This window comes from Leopardus geoffroyi, chromosome C2, assembly GCF_018350155.1.
Source record: "Leopardus geoffroyi isolate Oge1 chromosome C2, O.geoffroyi_Oge1_pat1.0, whole genome shotgun sequence".
Taxonomy (NCBI): Eukaryota; Metazoa; Chordata; class Mammalia; order Carnivora; family Felidae; genus Leopardus; species Leopardus geoffroyi.
Window position 1 is genome coordinate 143179823 of NC_059333.1, and position 20785 is coordinate 143200607.

At 41.2% G+C, this 20785-nt stretch overlaps 1 protein-coding gene across 4 annotated transcripts in view; it reads left to right on the forward strand.

The window, feature by feature from the left end:
* LRRC3B (leucine rich repeat containing 3B) overlaps window positions 1-19263 on the forward strand; it is a 93874-nt gene extending 74611 nt beyond the window's left edge. For all 4 annotated transcript variants that reach the window (XM_045436353.1, XM_045436351.1, XM_045436350.1 and 1 more), the window contains one exon: window positions 18002-19263. In XM_045436353.1, the coding sequence (XP_045292309.1) occupies window positions 18166-18945 (780 nt within the window). In that variant the 5' untranslated portion in view covers window positions 18002-18165 and the 3' untranslated portion in view covers window positions 18946-19263. The remainder of the gene's footprint in view (window positions 1-18001) is intronic.
* Window positions 19264-20785: the final 1522 nt, after the last annotated feature.

The following is a 20785-nucleotide window of genomic DNA, read 5'->3' on the forward strand; positions in this document are numbered from 1 at the left end:
GGTCATTCGGTGAAAATGTCTACGAGGTCCCAGGTCTGGGCAGGCCTGTTAATGGATAAATGGCCAAAATGAAATTGGTGAAGTGGACCCTCAGGGATCCACTGAGATCCCTGTAATGGAGAGTGGGTTCCATTTGGTGGAAACCTTTTGCAGACAAAACAACAGGGAAGAGCCTCAGAGTGTCTACAGGCTCGCTATAGCTCCTGAATTAATAAAATGTTACCTATTTCAGTTCTGTTTCATCGCGATTGCTAAGACATGACATTTCAATTCTTCACTGACTCTCTAGAAACTTCGCTTTCTTTTAGTTGTCTCTTTGATGTTTGCCTCTGTGTTTGCAGGATAGCTTCTGAGAGCCTGCGAGATCCAGCAAGCCCAAGGGCGGCTACTCACATATACCCAGAACTACCACACGGGCTCTGTTTCCAGGAGGATGTTTCAAACAAAAAACACTCGCAAAGAGAAATAACTAACATTTCTTGTGTACCATGTGCCATGTAGGTACGTCGTCTAAATAATATCACTTAATCCTTATACAAAAGAAGCAGTAAGTGCTTCTGTAATCCTTACTTACAGGTGAGGAAACTGAGGCAAGGCAAAGTTAGGGAAGGAACTGGGACTCAGACTGAGCCCTTGCTCCTAACCCCGGGCTGCACTGGCAGAGCCCTGACTCCATGCTGGCCCTGCGCTTGGCACGAGGAATATGCAAGCAAACAATATTATAGCGTCTCATTCAGATTTGACCTAGGAACTGGATGGATGTCTTCCATCTATGTATCAGTTTTTCTGGGCTACTTGGAGGTTACCATAACAATTTTGAATATTATTGACAGTCATAGTCAGCAAATATATAGTTTGGTTTCCATTGATAATGTAACTGCTGGTGTCCTTTAGCACTGAGCAGTTATAACATTCTTGAATGAGGTCTCTGTGATTCTTGTATGAAGAAGCATGTTCTTCTATTGGTAGTATATATGCATGAAGCAAATGTCAAACAGGTGTCATAAGAAACAGAACATGTTAACTTTTTAAATTGTTAAAATAGTCACGTGTATCAGGTGGATTTTGCTACATCACAAGCACACCCCACACCCAGGGTCGTTTTTGTCATTCGCAAATTCATGGGGTGGCTGGATAGTTTTTCCGGTCTCGACTCTGGCTCACTTACGAATCTGTGGTCAGCTACAGGTCAGAGAGTTGTATCTGACGATCTGGGTTGGCCTTTCTCGCATGTTGGAAGTGTGGCCAGCTCTAGGCTAGAGTGACCCAGGTGGGCCAGGCGGCCCCTCCTTCGTATGACTGCTTATCATCCGGCAGGCTAGGCAAGGATTATGGTGGCTTGCGGTGGGGGAGGGTTCCCACAGCAAAAGCAAGAGCATGGATGGCCTCTTGGAGAGGTGTAGGCTTGAAACTGGCATAATGTCACTTCTGCCTCGTCTGTAGTCAAAAGGACTTCCAAGGCCAGCCTAGATTCAAGGGAGGGAGAAATGGACCCCATGTCTTCATGGAAGGAACTCCAGGTTACCTTGCAAAAGGACATGGATGTTACGGGGTGGGAAGTAACGGAAACCGTTTGAAAATAAGCTACGACAGCACGTGAAATGAAGTATAATCATGCTCACTGTATAGATGAAAAAAATTGAGGCCCAATATTAAGTAGCATGCCCGAAAAACAAACTGACGACTAGTAACTTACTAGCACTGATTAGTAACTAGTAAGTGGTTGAATGACAAACTTAGGCAAACTTAGGCACGTCTAACTCCAAAGTCCTTCGAAACCCCCACTCTGTAAGGTTTTCAAGGTCTTTGGGGGTCATGTTATTAAATGATCTCGTCAAAAATGAAAGTGGTGCCTGAGGAAAAAGATATAGGAGAGGATAAATTCAAAGATAATAATAACCCATTTTTCATTTACTTATAGGCATGACTAGTTTTAATCAAGGGGCATTTCTTTAATTAAATAAAACCACCCTAGATAGCTATGGATAGTTTTTTCATCTCCACCTGTAATAGGCATCAGTTGGCAGTGGCTCTTTCTCTATATTATACAGCCTGAGAGGGATCAAGTACAAATAGAATTCGCATTTGCAAAACTTGTGACCATATATGACTAGTGATTGTAACGGAGGGAGAATGAAATGTCCTTTAATTAATTTGAATTTAGCCAATGCATTCTGTGGGTGTTTATGCTATAAAAATAATGGGGTATGGGGAGGCCTTTGGCAGGGGGACCAAGTATTGGGGAAATTATGAGGTAATCGGTTACTTTGCTATGTAAGTTCTCAGAACCTTTAACAGGCTGGCGCCCATTGTGGCACTCAAAGAAGGTATTTCTCCGACTTATGTGACTCCAGAATATTCATATGGTAGAAATCTCAGATACCTAGTATTCCGCAGAACCCTTGGGAAATCTGAACTGGATTCTTTCTCATCCCTTTGAAGGTCAATAGTATTTGTCAAGCCTCTGCTTTGAGACAGACACTGTCAGGACCAGGCATTATCAGAAACCCATGAAATAGGCGTTGTTGTTTTTTTTATTTATAGTGGAAGAAACTGAGAAGCTGGTGCCATAACTGGGAGTTAAACCTGGTTTTATCTAACATCAGGCCTATAATGTTTCCTGTACACTCTCCTGGGATTCAGAAAGTTTAAATGACTGCCCGTGGTGACTCAGCCGCTCAGAAGAGACACTATGTTTCACATTTTTGTAATCCCTATAGCTCCTGACAGAAAAGAGATGATCTGTCAATGCCTCCTGGCCAACCCCTTTATTACCTACTTATCGGTATGATCATGCTCATGGCAAAAAAATTGCAAGACTAGGAAAGGGTATAAGATAAAAAGTGAAGATTCTTCGCCATTTTTTTTAGCTCCAGAACCTTCCCCTAGAGGGTAAGACTATCATTTTTTATTGTTCTCCTGTAGCTTTTTAATTATGTGTGTATGTGTGTGTGTAGATCTTTCTATTTTGTTTTACACAGGTGAGATCGTACATGTACCTTTTTCACTGAATATATGTTTGACATCTTTTTTTAAAATCAGGATTTATAGATTGCTTCTTTCTTTTGTATTTATGAACCATATTTAATCAATTTTTGTGACGGACTTTTAGGTATTTATAGTTGTATTTTTAATTCCTTCTTTTTTATTTATTTAAAAAAATTTTTTTAATCTTTATTTATTTTTGATAGAGAGAGCTGAGTGGGGGAACGACAGAGAGAGAGGGAGACATAGAATCTGAAGCAGGCTCCAGGCTCTGAGCTGTCAGCACAGAGCCCGATGCGGGGCTCAAACCCACGAACCATGAGATCATGACCTGAGCCGAAGTCAGATGCTTACCCAACTGAGCCACCAAGGCACCCCTAATTCCTTCTTTTTAAAAAAAAAATTCTGCTGTAGCAAACAGTGTCTCAGTGAAAAAACAATCTTATACCTATATCTTTGCGCGGTTACATGTTTAATGGAAAACAAAAAGCAAAAACAATGCAGAACATCATTTTCCCCGGTGACCTCTCTTAGGAAAAATAGTGGACCATTGCCAAGGAAGTGTTAATGAGCTGTAAATAAACATTTCTTTAAATACAAATTTTGGACCAAATACAGTATTCTATTTGTTTGGTCAGCTCTGTTCTGACCAGAGGGCAAATGGACTGAGCCAGTGGTCCTATCCAATGCCACTCTGACTAAGGTCCACAATGACTAAAACCAGGAGAGGGTGACTCAGACTCTGGAAGCTGTTACCTGCCCTGTGGAACAACGTTACATATTTTGGTTTTGACGCTATGGACACATACTCAATACAAATGGACAGGTGTAACCAACGCTTTGTCATTTAAAGACTTGCCCATAATTTTATGCAATTGGCCCTTTCAGTGATGGAAACAGTGAACAGAATTCAGATGCAGAGTTGGACTTGAGTAAATTTCACCTCTAGGAATTTATCATAAGGCAATGATCCAAGAGGAAAATGTATCACCCTGAAACATTTATTTCAATTGCATATTATTTATGATAAATTACTAGCAAAAATGGGAGAAAATCAAAATATCTAGCAAAAGAATAACGATTGAGGGGATCTAATGTATAACTGGGGCATTGTGCTGGTATTAAAATGATGAAGAACATGACAATTAAAATCTTAAAAAAAGAAACAAAATTGTCACCTATGCTAACATGGCAATTATAAAATTGCGTGGAAGGATAAGATACTTAATTTGTTAGATGTTTGAATTCTAGGTAGTCTGTTTCATTTAGAAAACATATCTGGTGTATAATATTATTTGTAAATTCAATAAGTTACTAGTTCACAGAAGATAATTTGTATGGACGTCGAGGAAGACTGTGAGGTTGTTTTTAGTGTTTATTTATTTTTGAAAGAGAGAGAGTATGCACAAGCAGGGGAAGGGCAGAGAGAGAGGAGAGAGAGAGAATCCTAAGTAGGATCCGCTCCAACGCAGAGCCTGACGCAGGGCTCGAACTCACAAACTGTGAGATCATGACGTGAGCCAAAATCTAGAGTTGGATGCTTACCTGACTGAGCCACGCAGGTGCCCCATGAAGAATGTGAGTTTTGAACAAAAGTCTGTTTTTTGTCTCAAAGTGCCTTTGAAAAGGCATAGTATAGATCTGGCTAGGCTGTCTCCTCACTTTGAAGGATGTTGCCTATTAGCAAGATGACCACGTGTCTCATTTTTCTGGGACAGTTGTTGCTTGACCCTGTTGTCCCCGTACAATTGTTCCCAGCACTGCTTTTCACTGTCGGAGGTGACTTGGTTTGTCTGATTAAGTCTTTGGACCCCTGCACTATAAGGGGCATGCTAACCTTCCTGTTCTATCATATTTTCTATCCCATCCCTGTTTTAATCCTGCATCTCTAGTAAATATCCGACATGAGAATTTAGCTTTCTGTGGTTTAGGAAGCCTTTCACAGAGCAGTGACTTCACATTCCGCCTAGAGCCAGAAGAGAGTTTGCGTACGTCATTAGTGCAATTGTAAAGATCTTGCCCGTTATGTCGTGTGGTCATCCTTTCACAGAATCTTTTTAAAACTATGAAATTTGGGGGCGCCTGGGTGGCGCAGTCGGTTAAGCGTCCGACTTCAGCCAGGTCACGATCTCGCGGTCCGTGAGTTCGAGCCCCGCATCAGGCTCTGGGCTGATGGCTCAGAGCCTGGAGCCTGTTTCCGATTCTGTGTCTCCCTCTCTCTCTGCCCCTCCCCCGTTCATGCTCTGTCTCTCTCTGTCCCCCAAAAAATAAATAAACGTTGAAAAAAAAATTAAAAAAAAAACTATGAAATTTGAGGGGCTCCTGGGTGGCTCAGTTGGTTAAGCGTCTGTCTTTGGCTCAGGTCATGATCTGATGGCTTGTGAGTTCGAGCCCCACATCAGGCTCTGTGCTGACAGCTCAGGGACTGGAACCTGCTTTGGATTCTGTGTCTCCCTCTCTCTCTGCTCCTCTCCTGCTCACACACACACACACACACACACAGTCTCTCTCTCTCTCTCTCAAAAATAAATAAATACTAAAACAAATTTTAATCATGAAATTTGAAAGTTTCTCTCTGCTTGCCAGTCATTTTTCACTACATTAGATAGCAAGCATTTTGTAATTTGACATTTTTGTCTTCTTCCTTTGGCAGGAAACTCAGAGCTAAGCCAGGTATTTAGTTGTAGCAAAAGTCCTTTATCCAGTGTGATGGAGAGTCAGACAGAATGGACTGTGGGTTCTATTCTTCACTTACTGTGGTGCTAGTTTCCTATGGCTGCTATCACAAATTACCACAAACTTTGTGGCTTAAAACAACACACATCTGTTCTATAGTTCTGGAAGCCAGAAGTTTGAAGTCAGTTTTGCTGGATCAGAATCAGTTTGTCAGCTGGGCCCACGTCCTCCAGAGGCTCTAAGGGAGCATCTGTTTCTTGCTGCTTCCGGCTTCTGGGGGCTGCCATGTTGCCCGTAGCCACATCACTGCAATTTCTACTTCGGGAGTCCTATTGCCTTCTTGTTTCCCACGTCAATTACACCTTTGCCTCCTTCTTATAAGGGCATTTATAATTACATTTAGGGTTCACCCAGATAATCCAGGATGATCCCTCCATCTCAAGATCCCTAACTTAATCATATCTGCAAAGTCTCTTTTTCCATAAAAGGTAACATGCATGGGTTCCAGGGGTTAGGACCTAGGTATTGGGCGGGGGCGGGGGAGGGGCATTTTTCAGCCTCCTACAATCTACCTTCTGGTCCCAAAGATTCACATTCATCCCCCATGCAAAATATATCCATCTTATCCCAACATTACCGAGGTCTCAGCCCATTATGGCATCAATTCAAAAAATCCAAAATTTCATCTGAGGATCATCAGCTCAAAAGTCCCAGATCATCCAGATTATCCAAAGCAGATATGAGGAGACTCTGGGCATGATCCATCCTGGGACAAAATTCCTCTTCGTCTCAAAGTAAAGTTTTTACACATAGTACATGTCCAAGAAATGTCAGCCACTGTCGGAGTTACTCCCTTTATTGCATTAAGGGTACATCACTCTGGTCCTCCATTGTCCTAGCAGAGAGAAGACAAAGTGTTAAGATGATGATGGTAATGATAGTAACAATAATCGTAGTGGTAGAGTGAGTAATAGTAAACTCTCATGGACAGTTTCTTATGTAACAGAAGCTTTTCTAAGTGTTTTATATGTATCGCCTCAGTGAATCCTCATGAAATCCCTTGGATAGAACTTATTAATACCCCCATGTTTAACTGTGGGGAAGAGAGGATACATAATTAGTAAATGGCTAAGCCATGATCTCCATGCTGCCCAATTAAAACCAGGCCCATGCTGCACATGTGACGTCTGTCCGTGTGCTGGGACTTTGGTAGTCCTGGCATACAAGAAATACAATTTTCTTTTCTTAAGTTTATTTGTTTATTTTGAGAGAGGTGGGGGGAGAAAAAGAGGGGGGGGGATGAGCAGGAGAGGGGCAGAGAGAGAAGGAGAGAAAGAAAATCCCAAGTAGGCTCTGCACTGTCGGTGTGGAACCTAGCATGGGGCTCGAACCCATGAACCGCAAGATCGTGACCTGAGTTGGAACCAAGAGTCAGGTGCTTAACCAGCTAAGCCTACTCAGGTGCCTCCACAAAATACAGCTTGAAGAAGTCCTTCTCATTTCACCTTTGGTTTCTATTCAGTGTCACTATGAGGAGATAGGCCACATTCAAATGAGTATTCCTAAAACTCTCTTCCTTCATCAGGAAGGGATTTCTTTTTCTCTTGAAGTTCTTTCCGTTGCTGTTGTTTATTTTTTAAGCCTAGAACCTCCCCTCCACATGTTCCTTTGAGAAACGTGAAACTTTCAGACAAGATGGAAAATTGGTACAATGAATACTTCTAGGTGATCACTTTCCATTTACCAGTTCTTAATCTTTTGCCCCTTTGTCTCTCTCTTTCCACATAAAAATATAGTTTTGTTTTTCCTGGGTATTTTGCATGCCCTTTGCAGTTGTCATGACACTTTACCCCAAAACACTTCAGTATGTACCTCTTAGGAACAAGGATTCTCTCCTTCCTCCTCAAATCATGAAAAGCCCAAGAAATTTATATTTGATTCAATAATATCTAATATAGGTTGTAATCAGAGTTTCCCCTCATTGTTCCAATAATGCACTTTGCTAGCATATTTTTTTTTTTTTTTTTTACAGCCAGAAGTCAGTCTTTTGCATTGCTGTTGGTTATCACATCTTTTTTCTTTAATCAGGAAGAGTTCTGCAGACTGCTTTGGGTTTTTTGTGTGTTTGTTTTGTTTTGTTTTGTTTCCCTTCAGTCACCCTTTGAAGAGTCCTGATCAGTCACATTGCAAAGTGCCTCAAGTTTCAGATCGGTCAAATCCTTTCCTCATGATTAGATTCAGGTTAAATATGGTTTGAAATGAATACTATCATAGGTTATGTGAGAATCGCATCCTAGTTGGTTGTGCTTAAGAAAAAGACACGTAAGGCTCTGGAAAAAGAATGATCTGATATTCGAGCAAAACAGCCAAATACTGAAACCCACAATACAGCATAATCTTTAAGTGGCCATTGATGGCTTCTGAAGCGCATTTCACATATATTTATTTCAGTTTATCCTCATAACTATGAGACCAGGGAGGTGAATATTATTCATTATAGGTCTATGATAAATAAAGCTTAGAAGTGTGTGTGATTTGCTAAATTCCTGGAATTCATTCATCAGAAGCTAGGGTTTGAATCCAGTTTCTAGACCTTGGTTTGGATCTCAATCCTGTACTTTCCCCACCAAATCAATGAATAAGGTTAAACAAAACAAGGGTTTAAAAAAAATGATAACAGTCATTCAGCCTACTCAGAAATTCGACTGAATTCAGCATAAGCTAGTGTGCTCTAAAAGCAGCTTTCAGGTTGCCTCAGGACCCTCTTGAGTTTTAGGGAGCCTACATTTATGTAGATTATGTGTTAAGAGCTTGCAAAGCTCTCACTGTTAAATGTCATAGGCACTTGCTGAGAAATAATAATAGAGAAGCAGAAAGAAACTGAGATAGATGGGTTCCCACTCAATCTCCCTGTAAACTTGCAGCATGTTGAATAATAAATACAGATGTAAGCAAAGACATAGTCTTATCTTTATTCTGTGTTTCGTCCCAGAGAGAGAGAGATACTATGTCAAAAAAAAAAAGTGGATTTTGTTTATGTATTGCTTTGTTTTTCAAGCAGGTTTATGGGTGGGAAGAATTTTTACATCTACTCCGGAGATCTATGGGCATTAGATCATGTAGAAAGGAGGCAATGTATTCATAAGAGTCGTTTGTCCCCCAGTAAGTTCAGGGTTTGTTTAAAGAATTATTTTGTGAAATAGGTTTCAAAAGAAGAAAAGCAGTGCCTAAAATGACTGAGATCTGGGACAGATGGACATCATGTCGTTTTGATAAAAGTTTTATATGAGTAGCTCTTAGAAGATTTTTTGCAGGAAAAGGAGTTTCTCTTCTCGTTATTGACCTTCCCAAAGTCTGTGGAAAGTAGTCAACAGAGGACTGATTTGGCATTTGAAACTCAGTACTTGTGTTTGCAGACCCTCTGTATCTAAATGTGGCCAGTAGAAGGATTCTATAAATCACTGAGTGTTGAATGGAATCTACCCTGTGGGACACCTAGGATCCAAATTTTGTCCTTCTGCTAACCAGGGTGTGACTTTAAGCCATTTCCATTCGGTGCGTTCCTCTACTGTGCTAAAGTAGGACCAATGATGTTTATCATGTTTCCCTAAAAAGGCTGCTTAGAGATAATTAAATAAGAGTATATCCATGGACTTGCCCCGCCGGCATCTAATGTAATGTAGTTCACAAACGTAAGGCAAATGTGTCATGTTAGAGCTTTCAGTTTAGAGGTGTAAGGGAGGAAATTTTTTCCTCCACATCTCTAGGTTTGTTTGGCTGGTCTGTTAATTAAATTGACATAAAACAGGTTAACAGAAAAAAACTTTAATTATGGAGCGGGAGCCCCACAAAGACCATGAGAGGCTTCCTGACAGGCAGTTGAGGTGTGCTTGCCATTCTGAGTTAACGGGAAGGGGGTAGGGATAGGAGGCTTCAAAGGGGAGGAAGCCAACTCACAGAACGATGGGAAGACCAAACGGTTAGTAAACAAATGTCTGTGGTGCCATGCAGAGACAATGGGATGCAGAAAGAAATCTGAACCAACAGGCTCTGCGGACCTCCAGCCATCCTCTAGCCCATCCTGTTCTTCCCGAACTGGGCCCTCTGTCTGAATTTTTCCAGGCAGTTAAGGGGAAGGTGCCAAGCTCTTCCTGAGTCTTTTGGGACTTGATCGTCTTCAGTTCAAAGTAGTCATCATGCCAGAGCGGTGCTCTCTGGGGAGACTTGTTCTGAACCCCTTCAGAAGCATGTGTCACCTTTTCTCCCTCCCTCTTGCTATCTCGCTAGTCTTCTTTTTCAGCAACGCTTCCCCCAGTGCTCAGGGTTGTCCTGAGGATTTTGCAAGGCGACATATGTGTATCCAGAATAGAAGGCAACTTACTTTCTGTTTTCGCCACTCCTTTAATCTCTATTCTGTGCAAGTGACCATCTTCCTCTAGTCCCTGAACGAAACACATCAGTCAGCCCCGTGATTCTGTGCCAATCTCAGATAATGGATTGTCCTACCATTACCTTAAGTCACAAAGTCAATTGACTTAAGCCAAAGTAAAAGTTGAATATGATTATGTAAGCGTCTAATTCAAGAGATTAGCCAATACACTGAATTTCATCTAATATTCAACTATTCCCCTCTCTTCTTTGTTTCAGGCATAAAGGAAAGGGAAAGAAGGTATGGTGGGTAGCTCGGTTTCTTCTCTCTGCCCTTTCACCCCACCCCAGCCATCAGCATAACTGGGCTTCAGCTGCTCTCCTCAGAGGCTCATTGGAAGGTAGAATGAGATGGGCTTGGTGCTTCTTTCTGGAGCTCTTTTGTGCCCCCTACCCACCTGTATGATGCCCCGAAATATGACTCCCCTGGTCCCTGTGGTGGATACATTCCAGATGGCTATATTCCCCGAATCCAAACATCTGCCCTTCAGTTTCTTGTTGCTCACATGCCTTGGCCCTACCAGGGAATCCTATGGGACCATGAGAAAGGACCCAAGATACTTTTCACTGGGGAGTTCCTTCCCTCGGGTGGCCATATCTGACCGATAGGGAGTAGTTTTCTATCCCTTGTCTGACAGCTCTGGGAGTGCAGGCTCACCCCAACATCAAAACATTACCCAACTCTACCACCAATCAATGGCCAACCTTGTGCTAGGACATTCTGCACCTCCACCCCAGCTCCAGGAATCCTATTAATAACTCTCTCCTCTCTTTGGGGAGGTGATAAGATAGATGCCTCTTGACACCTTTTTCCCTCAAAGTGGACAAGGAGATGTTAGACTCACAGAACATGTCACCCAACCTTCACATGGCACCTTGAGCCCTCACTTTGGAATTCTATATCCATTTAACTAGGAACCTAATCAGAACTTCAGTTTCACCATCCATTACTCATGTTAGATGAGTTGATCACTTAATAAATACCTGGCATGTAATAAATGCCAAGCGAACAGTAGCTGTTTTATGATGAAATGAGGATGGATCCTAATTCATTTCAATAAATATTTATTAAACTCTTACTATGGGCGATGCAAGAATATAAAAATGAGTAAGACATTGACCCCTACCCTCTGAAAGCTCATGGTCTGGTAGCAAAAATAAACCGATATCCTCAATTGTAAAAGCAAGAATTTTGAGATTTCAGGTGCTTCCTGGCTTAACCTGTTATGACATATTGGGTCTGCAAGCAGATTAAACTCCTTCTAAATATAATGATCCTCAGTTCCTCCTGTACTTGTTGGCCTTATTAGTTCATATCCTTAACTAAATGATGATAGTTGCTTGTTATAAACCAGCCGAATGACTCCTGGGCCAGATCTTCATCGTCGGATTTGAAACCAGGAAAGCGAATCCAAGCTGTAGAGGGTTGGGATGACCTCTGATAAATCTCACGCTTGTGGAAGGAAGTGCTCTTCATCATCAGCTTTCTAACTGTGGATCTCTGTTTCCTGAGCTCAGGTTTCTGTGTCTGTGTGAGTAAGTGTGGTGGGACATAGGATTGGAAAAGGAGGGTTGCCATGAACAACAGGGGCTCGTGAAAGCTTTTTGGCCAGTGGAAATGCATGGTCAAAGTGTTACTTGCACCTGACATTGGAAGGAGAACAGAAGCTGCACACAGGCAGGCTGGGAAGGAGGCTTTGGCTTCCTTTTGGTGCAAGAGGATAGTGTTTTGAACAGGAGAGAGAAAAAGGGGACACAAAGCATAAGAGAGCGGGCAGGGAGAATGAAAATGGAAACGGTTCCCAAGAAATCAGGAGGGAAGAATAGGTAGTTTATGGTAGAAGGTAGTTAGTTGGGTGAGGATAAAGGGCGAAAGTGATTTTACTTTTAAGGATGCCCATTGTGAAGCCCAGGTGGAATCTTTTGGTGAGAGGTGGTTGCGAGTGGAAATGCAAAACTAAAGTTCATGGCAGAGCTCAATGCTGAAGATGCGAAGTAAGGTGTCATACCTGTGAACGTCATCTCAAAATTATCTATATAGTTCATTCACCTGAATTATTCAGATCCCAACTGTCCCTCATTTTTTGGTCAGGAAGTATACACATTGATGTTTTATGCAACCAATACTTAGTTTATAGAAAACCTGAGCATGTAAAGAAATCCCTATATAATTTCTATAAGTTATAAAGCTAACTTTGGAAATATTACATTGAAAATATCACATACTGTAGTCTTTGTGGACGTAAATGAAAACTACCCAAATGAGAACAAGCAGAGGCCATTTTCCCCAAGCTTTCTATAGCAAGGGAGCCAGCCCTGATCCCTCGCATTCGGCAGAGACTCATGGGGAGGCAAGGAGTGTAAAAGCTTTATCGTGGGACAAATGAAAGGCTTCAGATGTGCCCTGATTGGTGGCTCTTGGCATGAGGAATCTGGAAGCAGGCTAACTAGACCCAGAACCTCATTATGTGGTTGCTTAGGGGAGCAGATTTGGCTCTCCCTGGTTAACCCTAAATTGGAAGCAGGAGGGAAAATGAGGGAAGCTGGCAGTTACTGATCTGGCTGAGTTGGGACAATTGCTACAGAGGCTGCAGTTTGGCTTCCTGGGCTGGTTTAAGCAGGTTGTGAGTTGAAGTTCTGTTTTGATATGTGGTCTCACCATTGTCCCTTTGTGTATTCAGTCTCTCAGGTTGAAACACGTTCAGCTTTTTAAACTTTATCGTCTTGTTATTGACCCAACCCTCTTGGCCGCCATTGTCCAACTGTTTCATGGTGCTCAAAAGTTGTCTTCTGAGGCATTATGTTCAGATTCTTTTTTCAGTTAAGTTCTGGTCCTTTTGCACTAATTTTTTTTAAATTTTATGTAAACAAAAACACCTTTGTATCATAAAAAGTTAAATCCACTAGAAGGGTATGAAATAAAAAGACCACTGCTTTTCTCCCCATCAGCCCCTTGAGTTCTGCTCCTCAGTTAACCACTATTAATAGTTTCATATACATTTCCTTCCATATAGATCCTTTCAGAAACGAACTATGCATTTGCAAACATATGTTATATACCTATAGCTGCACATTCGTGTCCTCTTTTTAAAACTTTACACAAACAGGATGATACTATAAACCCCTTTTTCCTAGCTGCTTTTTGAGGTCATCTTTGGAGATCTTTACATCAGTACAAGTCAGTCTAACTTGTTCTCATGTTTTAAAATCTGAATAGATATTCCTACATTGCTAGTACAAAAAGAGTGTCCCAAGTATCCCCTCATCAAGAGTTTGAGAGTGCTTTGTTTTTTACACTTACACTGACCCTAGTTTTCCTAATTTTAACCAAGATGTTAGGTACTTTCACTTGAATTTATTCTTGTGTCAGTGAGATCAAGGATCTTTTCATAGGGTTTTTTTTTTGGTCATTCGTATATATTGTTTTTCTGTCCTATTTTTCTGTTGGATCAGTTTCTTATCCCTTGGTAAGAATGTCTTATATATTAAAGAAATCAACCCTTTGTTTTAGCATCTGCCCTTTCACTTTGTGTATGGTCTTACTTTTGCCCTATGGAAGTTTTAATTTTAAGTACTTAAACTTACGAGGTTTTTTTTTCTTTTTTCATTAATTTGAAAATTAATGAACCCACCCACCCACCTCCCCTACCCCGAATCAAAGGGCCTTCCTGTGTTGCTGTATTGTGCTCTTTAATCAAATCCTTGTTGGTAGCAGTGTTGCATGGAAAGAAATTGGGAGAAATCAGTCTGTTATTTCTTCTTGAATTGGTGTGCTCACTGATCTTAGAAGAGTTAATGAAAGCTTTGGGTTTGAAGCCCTGAGTGTCCCTGAGTATCTATCCCCTAATGATGAGAAGAAAGGAATAGGAAGCAAGATGGAGTTGTTAATCAACCACTGAAAGATCTGTCTTCTCAGGCAGTTTGCTAAATACACTTTTTTTTTTTTCTTCTGGAAACAACATTTGATAGTTACTACCCAATCCGGGCATTAATTGTTGGACCTTGGAGACCCATGTGATGGGGAAATGTGGGCAAGGCATGGGTCCAGGGATAAAATAGCCCCCTTTGGGAGCACAGCTCATACCTAAATACCACATTCCAAAAATACAGTAGCTTCCTGACTGCCCCAGACATATTTAAAGGGAATGAAGATAGGGTAGTATGATGAGTTGAGAAATGCAGGGGGGAGTCAAGAGGTAGAGAAGGCACTGTTTAATTTGCTCTGTCCCTTTATTGGATCTTGTTCCTTATCAGGAGGACAGGCAGTGATGCTGCTTCTATTCTTGCCATCACCAGTGTGACCCCAGCCCTTCTCTGGTGTTCTATATACTCCTCCTGAAGTTAGAAAGGAGACACTCTATTTTTTCTAGCAGGATATTGTGTTTGCTGCTTCGCATATTTGGGTAGATCTGACTGGAAATAGAGCAGGAGGGAGTTTTAAGTTTTTGAGCTGCTCCTTAGCTTTATACTCTGCTGGGTGGTAGCTGATGTCAGAAGAATACCTATGTTTTTCACTGTGAGGCACACCTCCCATGTCTTTCTTTTCCAAGAACCTCTTTTGACCTCTCCAGCAATTTAAGACAATGTCAAGCTGGATTTGGAAAATAGTAATTCGGCATATTAGAGTGGAGAGGCCGTTCTTCCATCTTCCCTGCTGAAGATGACCTTGACTCAATAACTCTGGCCCCTGCTGTCTGCTTCCTAGACATCCAAGGGCTCAATTCTCTACTCCTTGCATCTCTTGTCACTTTGTCCTGGCTGAGCATGGGAGCACTAGAGGCTGAGTCATAGCAGCCAAGTAATCTAGCCAGTCCCAGAGCTTTTGTTTCCCTCTTCTCCAACATGACAGGAAGAAAATGAAATACTTGGTTTGAGCCCAGCATCTCTGAATGCAAGAGATACTCTGTATTTGTATTCCTAATAGGCGTTCTATTCAGTGTATAGGTGGACCATTTCAAGGTTTCAAGGTGAAACCATTTCATTGGATTCCATCTCAAGAGGTATTTCATTCTGTTGTTGAAAACTCAAGATGTGTTCTCATCATTTCTTGTCTGTTACCATGACCATTGGGCCGATCATCCTGGAGAAACCAAGATTAAGTCTCAAGAAGCCTACTGGAAAAGCTCCATTCTTCCTTTCATCAGCTAGGAGCCTGCGCTCATGATTTTTCCAAAGACCACCATGTTGACATGTAAAACCAATAGACATTGGAAGAGCCAATATTTATATTAAAAATAAAAATAATTATCTTAGGGAAGAAAAAATAAAGCTATATGCTTCAATATGTTATTTGATCATTCATACAATAGATGTTTGTATAGCCCTTACTACATGTCAAGCACTATGCTAGCATTTGGGAACGTATCTGGGATAATAGCAGTAACCATAGCTAACAAGTATGGAGCTCTTACTACCTATTAGACATTGGGTTAAATGCTTTATGTGGATTATCCCACATAATTCTCAAATCAACTTTGTAATTGTGTTCTTTTATCATTTCTATTCAAAGATAAGGAAAATAAGGCTTAGAGAGGTTAAATAACTTGCCCAGGAACACATTGCTAATAAGGATTAAAGCTGGGATACACGCCAGTATACTTTTTAATTGCACTTTGCACTTTTTAATTGTTTGCTGTTGTTTCCGCATGAGGCGGAAACAAGCCCCTGCCCTCATGGAACTTACGGTCTAACTTGGTGAACACTTTTCTTCAGGTAGACTCTTAATCAGTCTCTGGAGAGATGTGGAGGGTCTGCCAGAGAAGCCTTCCCACCTTTCAGCAGGATTTAGGCTGGTTGCACAGCCTCAGTTGATGGGGGTTGGTTGATCGCATAGACTTTTTTCGTGTTCTCTAATCATGTTCATGTCCCCCATCTCCTGTGTCCTTCTCATGCCTTCCTCCTAACATCCTTTATCTTATCCTTCTGCCACCCTCCTTTCTCTCTGAATGCCCTCCCCTCCACACCTGCTTATTTTTTCCTCTCTCCCATCTAGACAATCACTAGAGTCCCAAATGTCGTGCAATGCAGTTTTCAAGGAAAACATGGAAGGGAGGGAAACTCACTGCAAATGAAATGAGCTATTGATGGATGGCTCAGTAAGCCTAGAGGTCCTTCTTTAGCATTCTCTGGCATTTAAGGGACTCAGGATTCCAAAAGCACATCCACTCCATTCTGCTAGTGCTAATCTCATTTTTTCCATGATTAACAACCCCATTCATTATGTTTTCAGCTCACATTAATCTTCTCTTCTGTGAGTTTGGTAACATTTGGAGTCATTTCCCCCTGTATTTATCCATCTGGGATCTTTAGAAAAGATAAGTTTGCAGAGACTCATTTGTTGCTCATGCAGAAAGTCATTTATTACTCACTGTGGTAAGAGGAAGGAATATTCCCCTTGTTTCTCACATCCTGAGAGAGGACACTTTGAAATCAGACATCGAGCTCCATGGGGTACTGAATTTGGGGTTGAGCTTCGACATAACAGCATCAGAAGTCACAACAAGCAATGCTTCCTTGATCCCAACTGTCTTTATAGAGCAGATAATGTTGGGAGAGCATTGTAGGGGTAGTAGAGAGTGTTAGGAGATTAATAAGTCAGAATAAAGCCTTTGGCTGAGTCCTGTCTCTGCCACCTACGAGCTATAACCTTGGGCGAATCACATAATCTCTCCAAAATCCACTCGCTTCCTCTGTGAACTGGTCCCAAAGATGCCTGTCCTCTCTATATGAGAAAAGAGTTTGGAGGGTTCACTTAATACTCTAATTTCTGTTCCTGAGTAAGCTTGTATCCTTACTTATATTACTTAATATTAAAATATTACTTAATTACATTTCAGAAGCCCCTTCCAACAATATTATATATATACAGTAAAACCTTGGTTTTCAAGCATAATTCATTCTGGAAACATACATGTAATCCAAAGCACTTGTATATCAAAGTGAATTTCAAGAACCGTTGCCTCCGTTGTGATCATGTGACATTCGGTGTCATTTACCACTGGTATTGCAAGACATCACTCGTTTATCAAGTTAAAATTTATGAGAAATGTTTGTTCATCTTGCAGAACACTCGGAGAGCAAGTCACTTGCAATCCAAGGTTTTACTGTGTATTTATTATATATGTAATTTATTATATATATAATTTATCATGTATATGTATATATATACATTTCAGCAATAGTATATACATATAATGATTGGAAAGAAAAAAATAAGCTATTGGGAAAGTCTTAGAGGCTAATATTTTTTAGTCCTTATATTTTAAAAAGTCTTGGAGGTGTGTGTCATATTTGAAGACCTATTGGGGACGGGATAGGTTGTTTAGAAAACAGAGAGAATCAGGGAGACAACCCTTTTGGGGATTCTGTTCTATCAGTCCCTAGCAACATTTTGTTGTAAAGGTTGGAATGCATTTATTCATTTCTTAATTCAAGCAAGATGTTTCTTTAGAGAAAATATTCCAATTGAGCATCCATTCAGGAGCCATGACAATTATTGCTATCTATGGTCATTAACCATGAAATATCAGTGTTATTTCTCATTGCTGCTCAAGAGGAGGTCTAAACTGCATTCATGCATCTGCAACTGTAGAAAGGAGGAAAGGCATAATTAAATTTTATTGCTATATAATTTAGAAGGGGTTCAGGATGTAGAGATGACAGAATTCTAGGCTGTTTGCCGTAATTCTGCACAACTAAAAACAAGGCAGCATGATTCGGAAATGTCATTTATTGACAGACCTTTCCCCACGCACCTGGGATTTGAGCAGGAGACTCCCATTATGCAGACATCTCCCAGTGGTATCAATGGAAATTACCTCTCCTGCCCACATAGAATGCCAGACGCCTGAGAGCACTTTTAATTGCTCTCTCTGCAAAAAAAGCTAATTGTCTCTGCTTCCCTTTCCTTTAGGTACCCAAGCAAGGACAGGAATAATGAAGAGACACATGTGTTAGCTGCAACCTTTTGAAATAAGCAAGAAGGAAATCAGCAGTGTGGACAAGGCTGGAACCGTTGCCACGCTTGCTTGTCGGAGTGAATGAGGAATGGGCTTGTGATTATGCTGACATTCCAGCATGAATCTGGTAGACCTGTGGTTAACCCGTTCCCTCTCCATGTGTCTCCTCCTACAAAGTTTTGTTCTTATGATACTGTGCTTTCATTCAGCCAGTATGTGTCCCAAGGGCTGTCTCTGTTCTTCCTCTGGGGGTTTAAATGTCACCTGTAGCAATGCAAATCTCAAGGAAATACCTAGAGATCTTCCTCCTGAAACAGTCTTATTGTATCTGGACTCCAATCAGATCACATCTATCCCCAATGAGATTTTTAAGGACCTCCATCAACTAAGAGTTCTCAACTTGTCCAAAAACGGCATTGAGTTTATCGATGAGCATGCTTTCAAAGGAGTAGCGGAAACTTTGCAGACTCTGGACTTGTCTGACAACCGGATTCAAAGCGTGCACAAAAATGCCTTCAATAACCTGAAGGCCAGGGCCAGAATCGCCAACAACCCCTGGCACTGCGACTGTACTCTCCAGCAAGTTCTGAGGAGCATGGCATCCAACCACGAGACAGCCCACAATGTGATCTGTAAGACTTCTGTGTTGGATGAGCACGCCGGGAGACCATTCCTCAATGCTGCCAATGATGCTGACCTTTGTAACCTCCCCAAAAAGACTACCGATTATGCCATGCTGGTCACCATGTTTGGCTGGTTCACCATGGTGATCTCATATGTGGTGTATTACGTGAGGCAAAATCAGGAGGATGCCCGGAGACACCTTGAATACTTGAAATCCCTGCCCAGCAGGCAGAAGAAAGCAGATGAGCCCGATGACATTAGCACTGTGGTATAGCGTCCAAACAGACTGGCACCGAGAAAGAAATTCGTTTGCAGTTGCAATAGAATTAAGTGGTTTACTTTTCCCATCCGTTGTAAACATCTAAAACTTTGTATCTCCCTTTCTTTTGAATTATGCCACTGTCGAGCTTTTAACAAACATGACAACATAACAGATAATTTTAGTTTAGGTGTCCCACCCCTTAATTGTACCCCCAGTGGTATATTCCTGAGTAAGCTACTATCTGGACATAAGTTAGATCCATCTCACTATTTAATAATGAAATTTATTTTTTTAATTTAAAACCAAATAAAAGCTTAACTTTGAACCATGGAAAACAGAGTGACTTATTGGTCCAGAAAACAGTACAGTCATTCCGTTGCTTTCAAGAGAAATCGACAACCCTTATGAGCCTAAAGAATTATATAGTGAAAGATGTGTTATTAAGTCCTACTGGACACGGGGAAGCCATAGCTGAATGATCGACCAAGGAAAGTGTCTGTCAGACTTTAAAATACTGAGCCTTAGCAAACCCGAGTGATAATACACAGTCCGGCATCCTGCAGAGGCTTCAGCTGGGATGCCGCTAGATGTTCGCTATCTAAAAGTTGGTGTGTTTAGCTGTTATATTAATTATATTATATTATATTATATCTAGCTAAACACACTGCTTTTACTCTATGCCAGATACATGGACAAGAAAAGGACAGCACATATTCTGTCCTGAAGATCACCTTTTGGTGGGCAGGTGTAGGTGACAAACATAGAAATAGCTATGCTGAAAAGGAAAGTCCTAACTGTAATACAGCATCAACAGTGTGCGAGGCATTTTTATACCATCATTAAGTCTCTAAACCTTCACTGCAAAAGGAGAATGTAACAACTGCCCCATTTACATAAGAGGAAACTGAGGTGAAAGAAGGCCAACGAAGTGCCAGGTAGAAAGTATTAGAACTTGACTTTGAACCAAGTGTTCCTCTCTCCAAAGGCTGAGACATTCTCATTATGTTCCTGCTGGGTTGGTTTGGAGAGGTATGATTTACATGCCAGAAAATTGGCCATGTTAAGGGTACAGTTCCATAAGTTTTGACAGATGTATGTACCAGTATATCAAGATATTGTGTCCCTAAACTGCTCTGAGATAGGAGAAAGCTAATTCAGTTCTTGGAGCAGGGAATTGTGGGTTTGGTTTTTGGTTTTCGTTTTGGTTTTAAGGTGCCATTACAGATAACCCTTGGAACTTGGGTGGGATCTCATCAGATGGTGATACAGGCAAGGAAGGTAGATGAAGCAGGGGGAGGAAAGCGGTAAAAATGCAGGGTGGTGTTTGGGATGAAGGAATCTGTGTCGGGGAGAAGTGCAAGACAAAGCTGGAGCCCTATCATGGGGATCTCAATTCTGGACTCCGGAGTAAGAATGACTAATAGAATTTATGGAGCACTTACAACGCACCAAGTACTTTCTTTGGGTTGTATTAATTAGTCCTTGTAATTACCCTATGAGATAGTCTTTTGTGAATGAGGTATCAGAGACACAAGAGTGTAAGTAATTAATTCAGAAAACTAGGCCTTATAAGAAGTACAGCAGATACTGAAATCCAGTCAATTTTAGAACCCACGGACCTCTTAACCAATGTACTGCATTGCTTTACGTTCACTTTACTGTTGAAGTTGCTGGTTCCCCAGACCAAGAGGCTTGCAGATTCCCAAGTGATGGTCTCATTAACACAGTAATGAGCAACAGTGGCTTTTTGCAGGGCTTAAATAGGAAGGTTGGGTCCTTTGCAATTTTGACCCACAGAGCCTTCTCCAACCCACATTAGGTTAACTTTGGGCCTCCAGGAATCACATTTCTG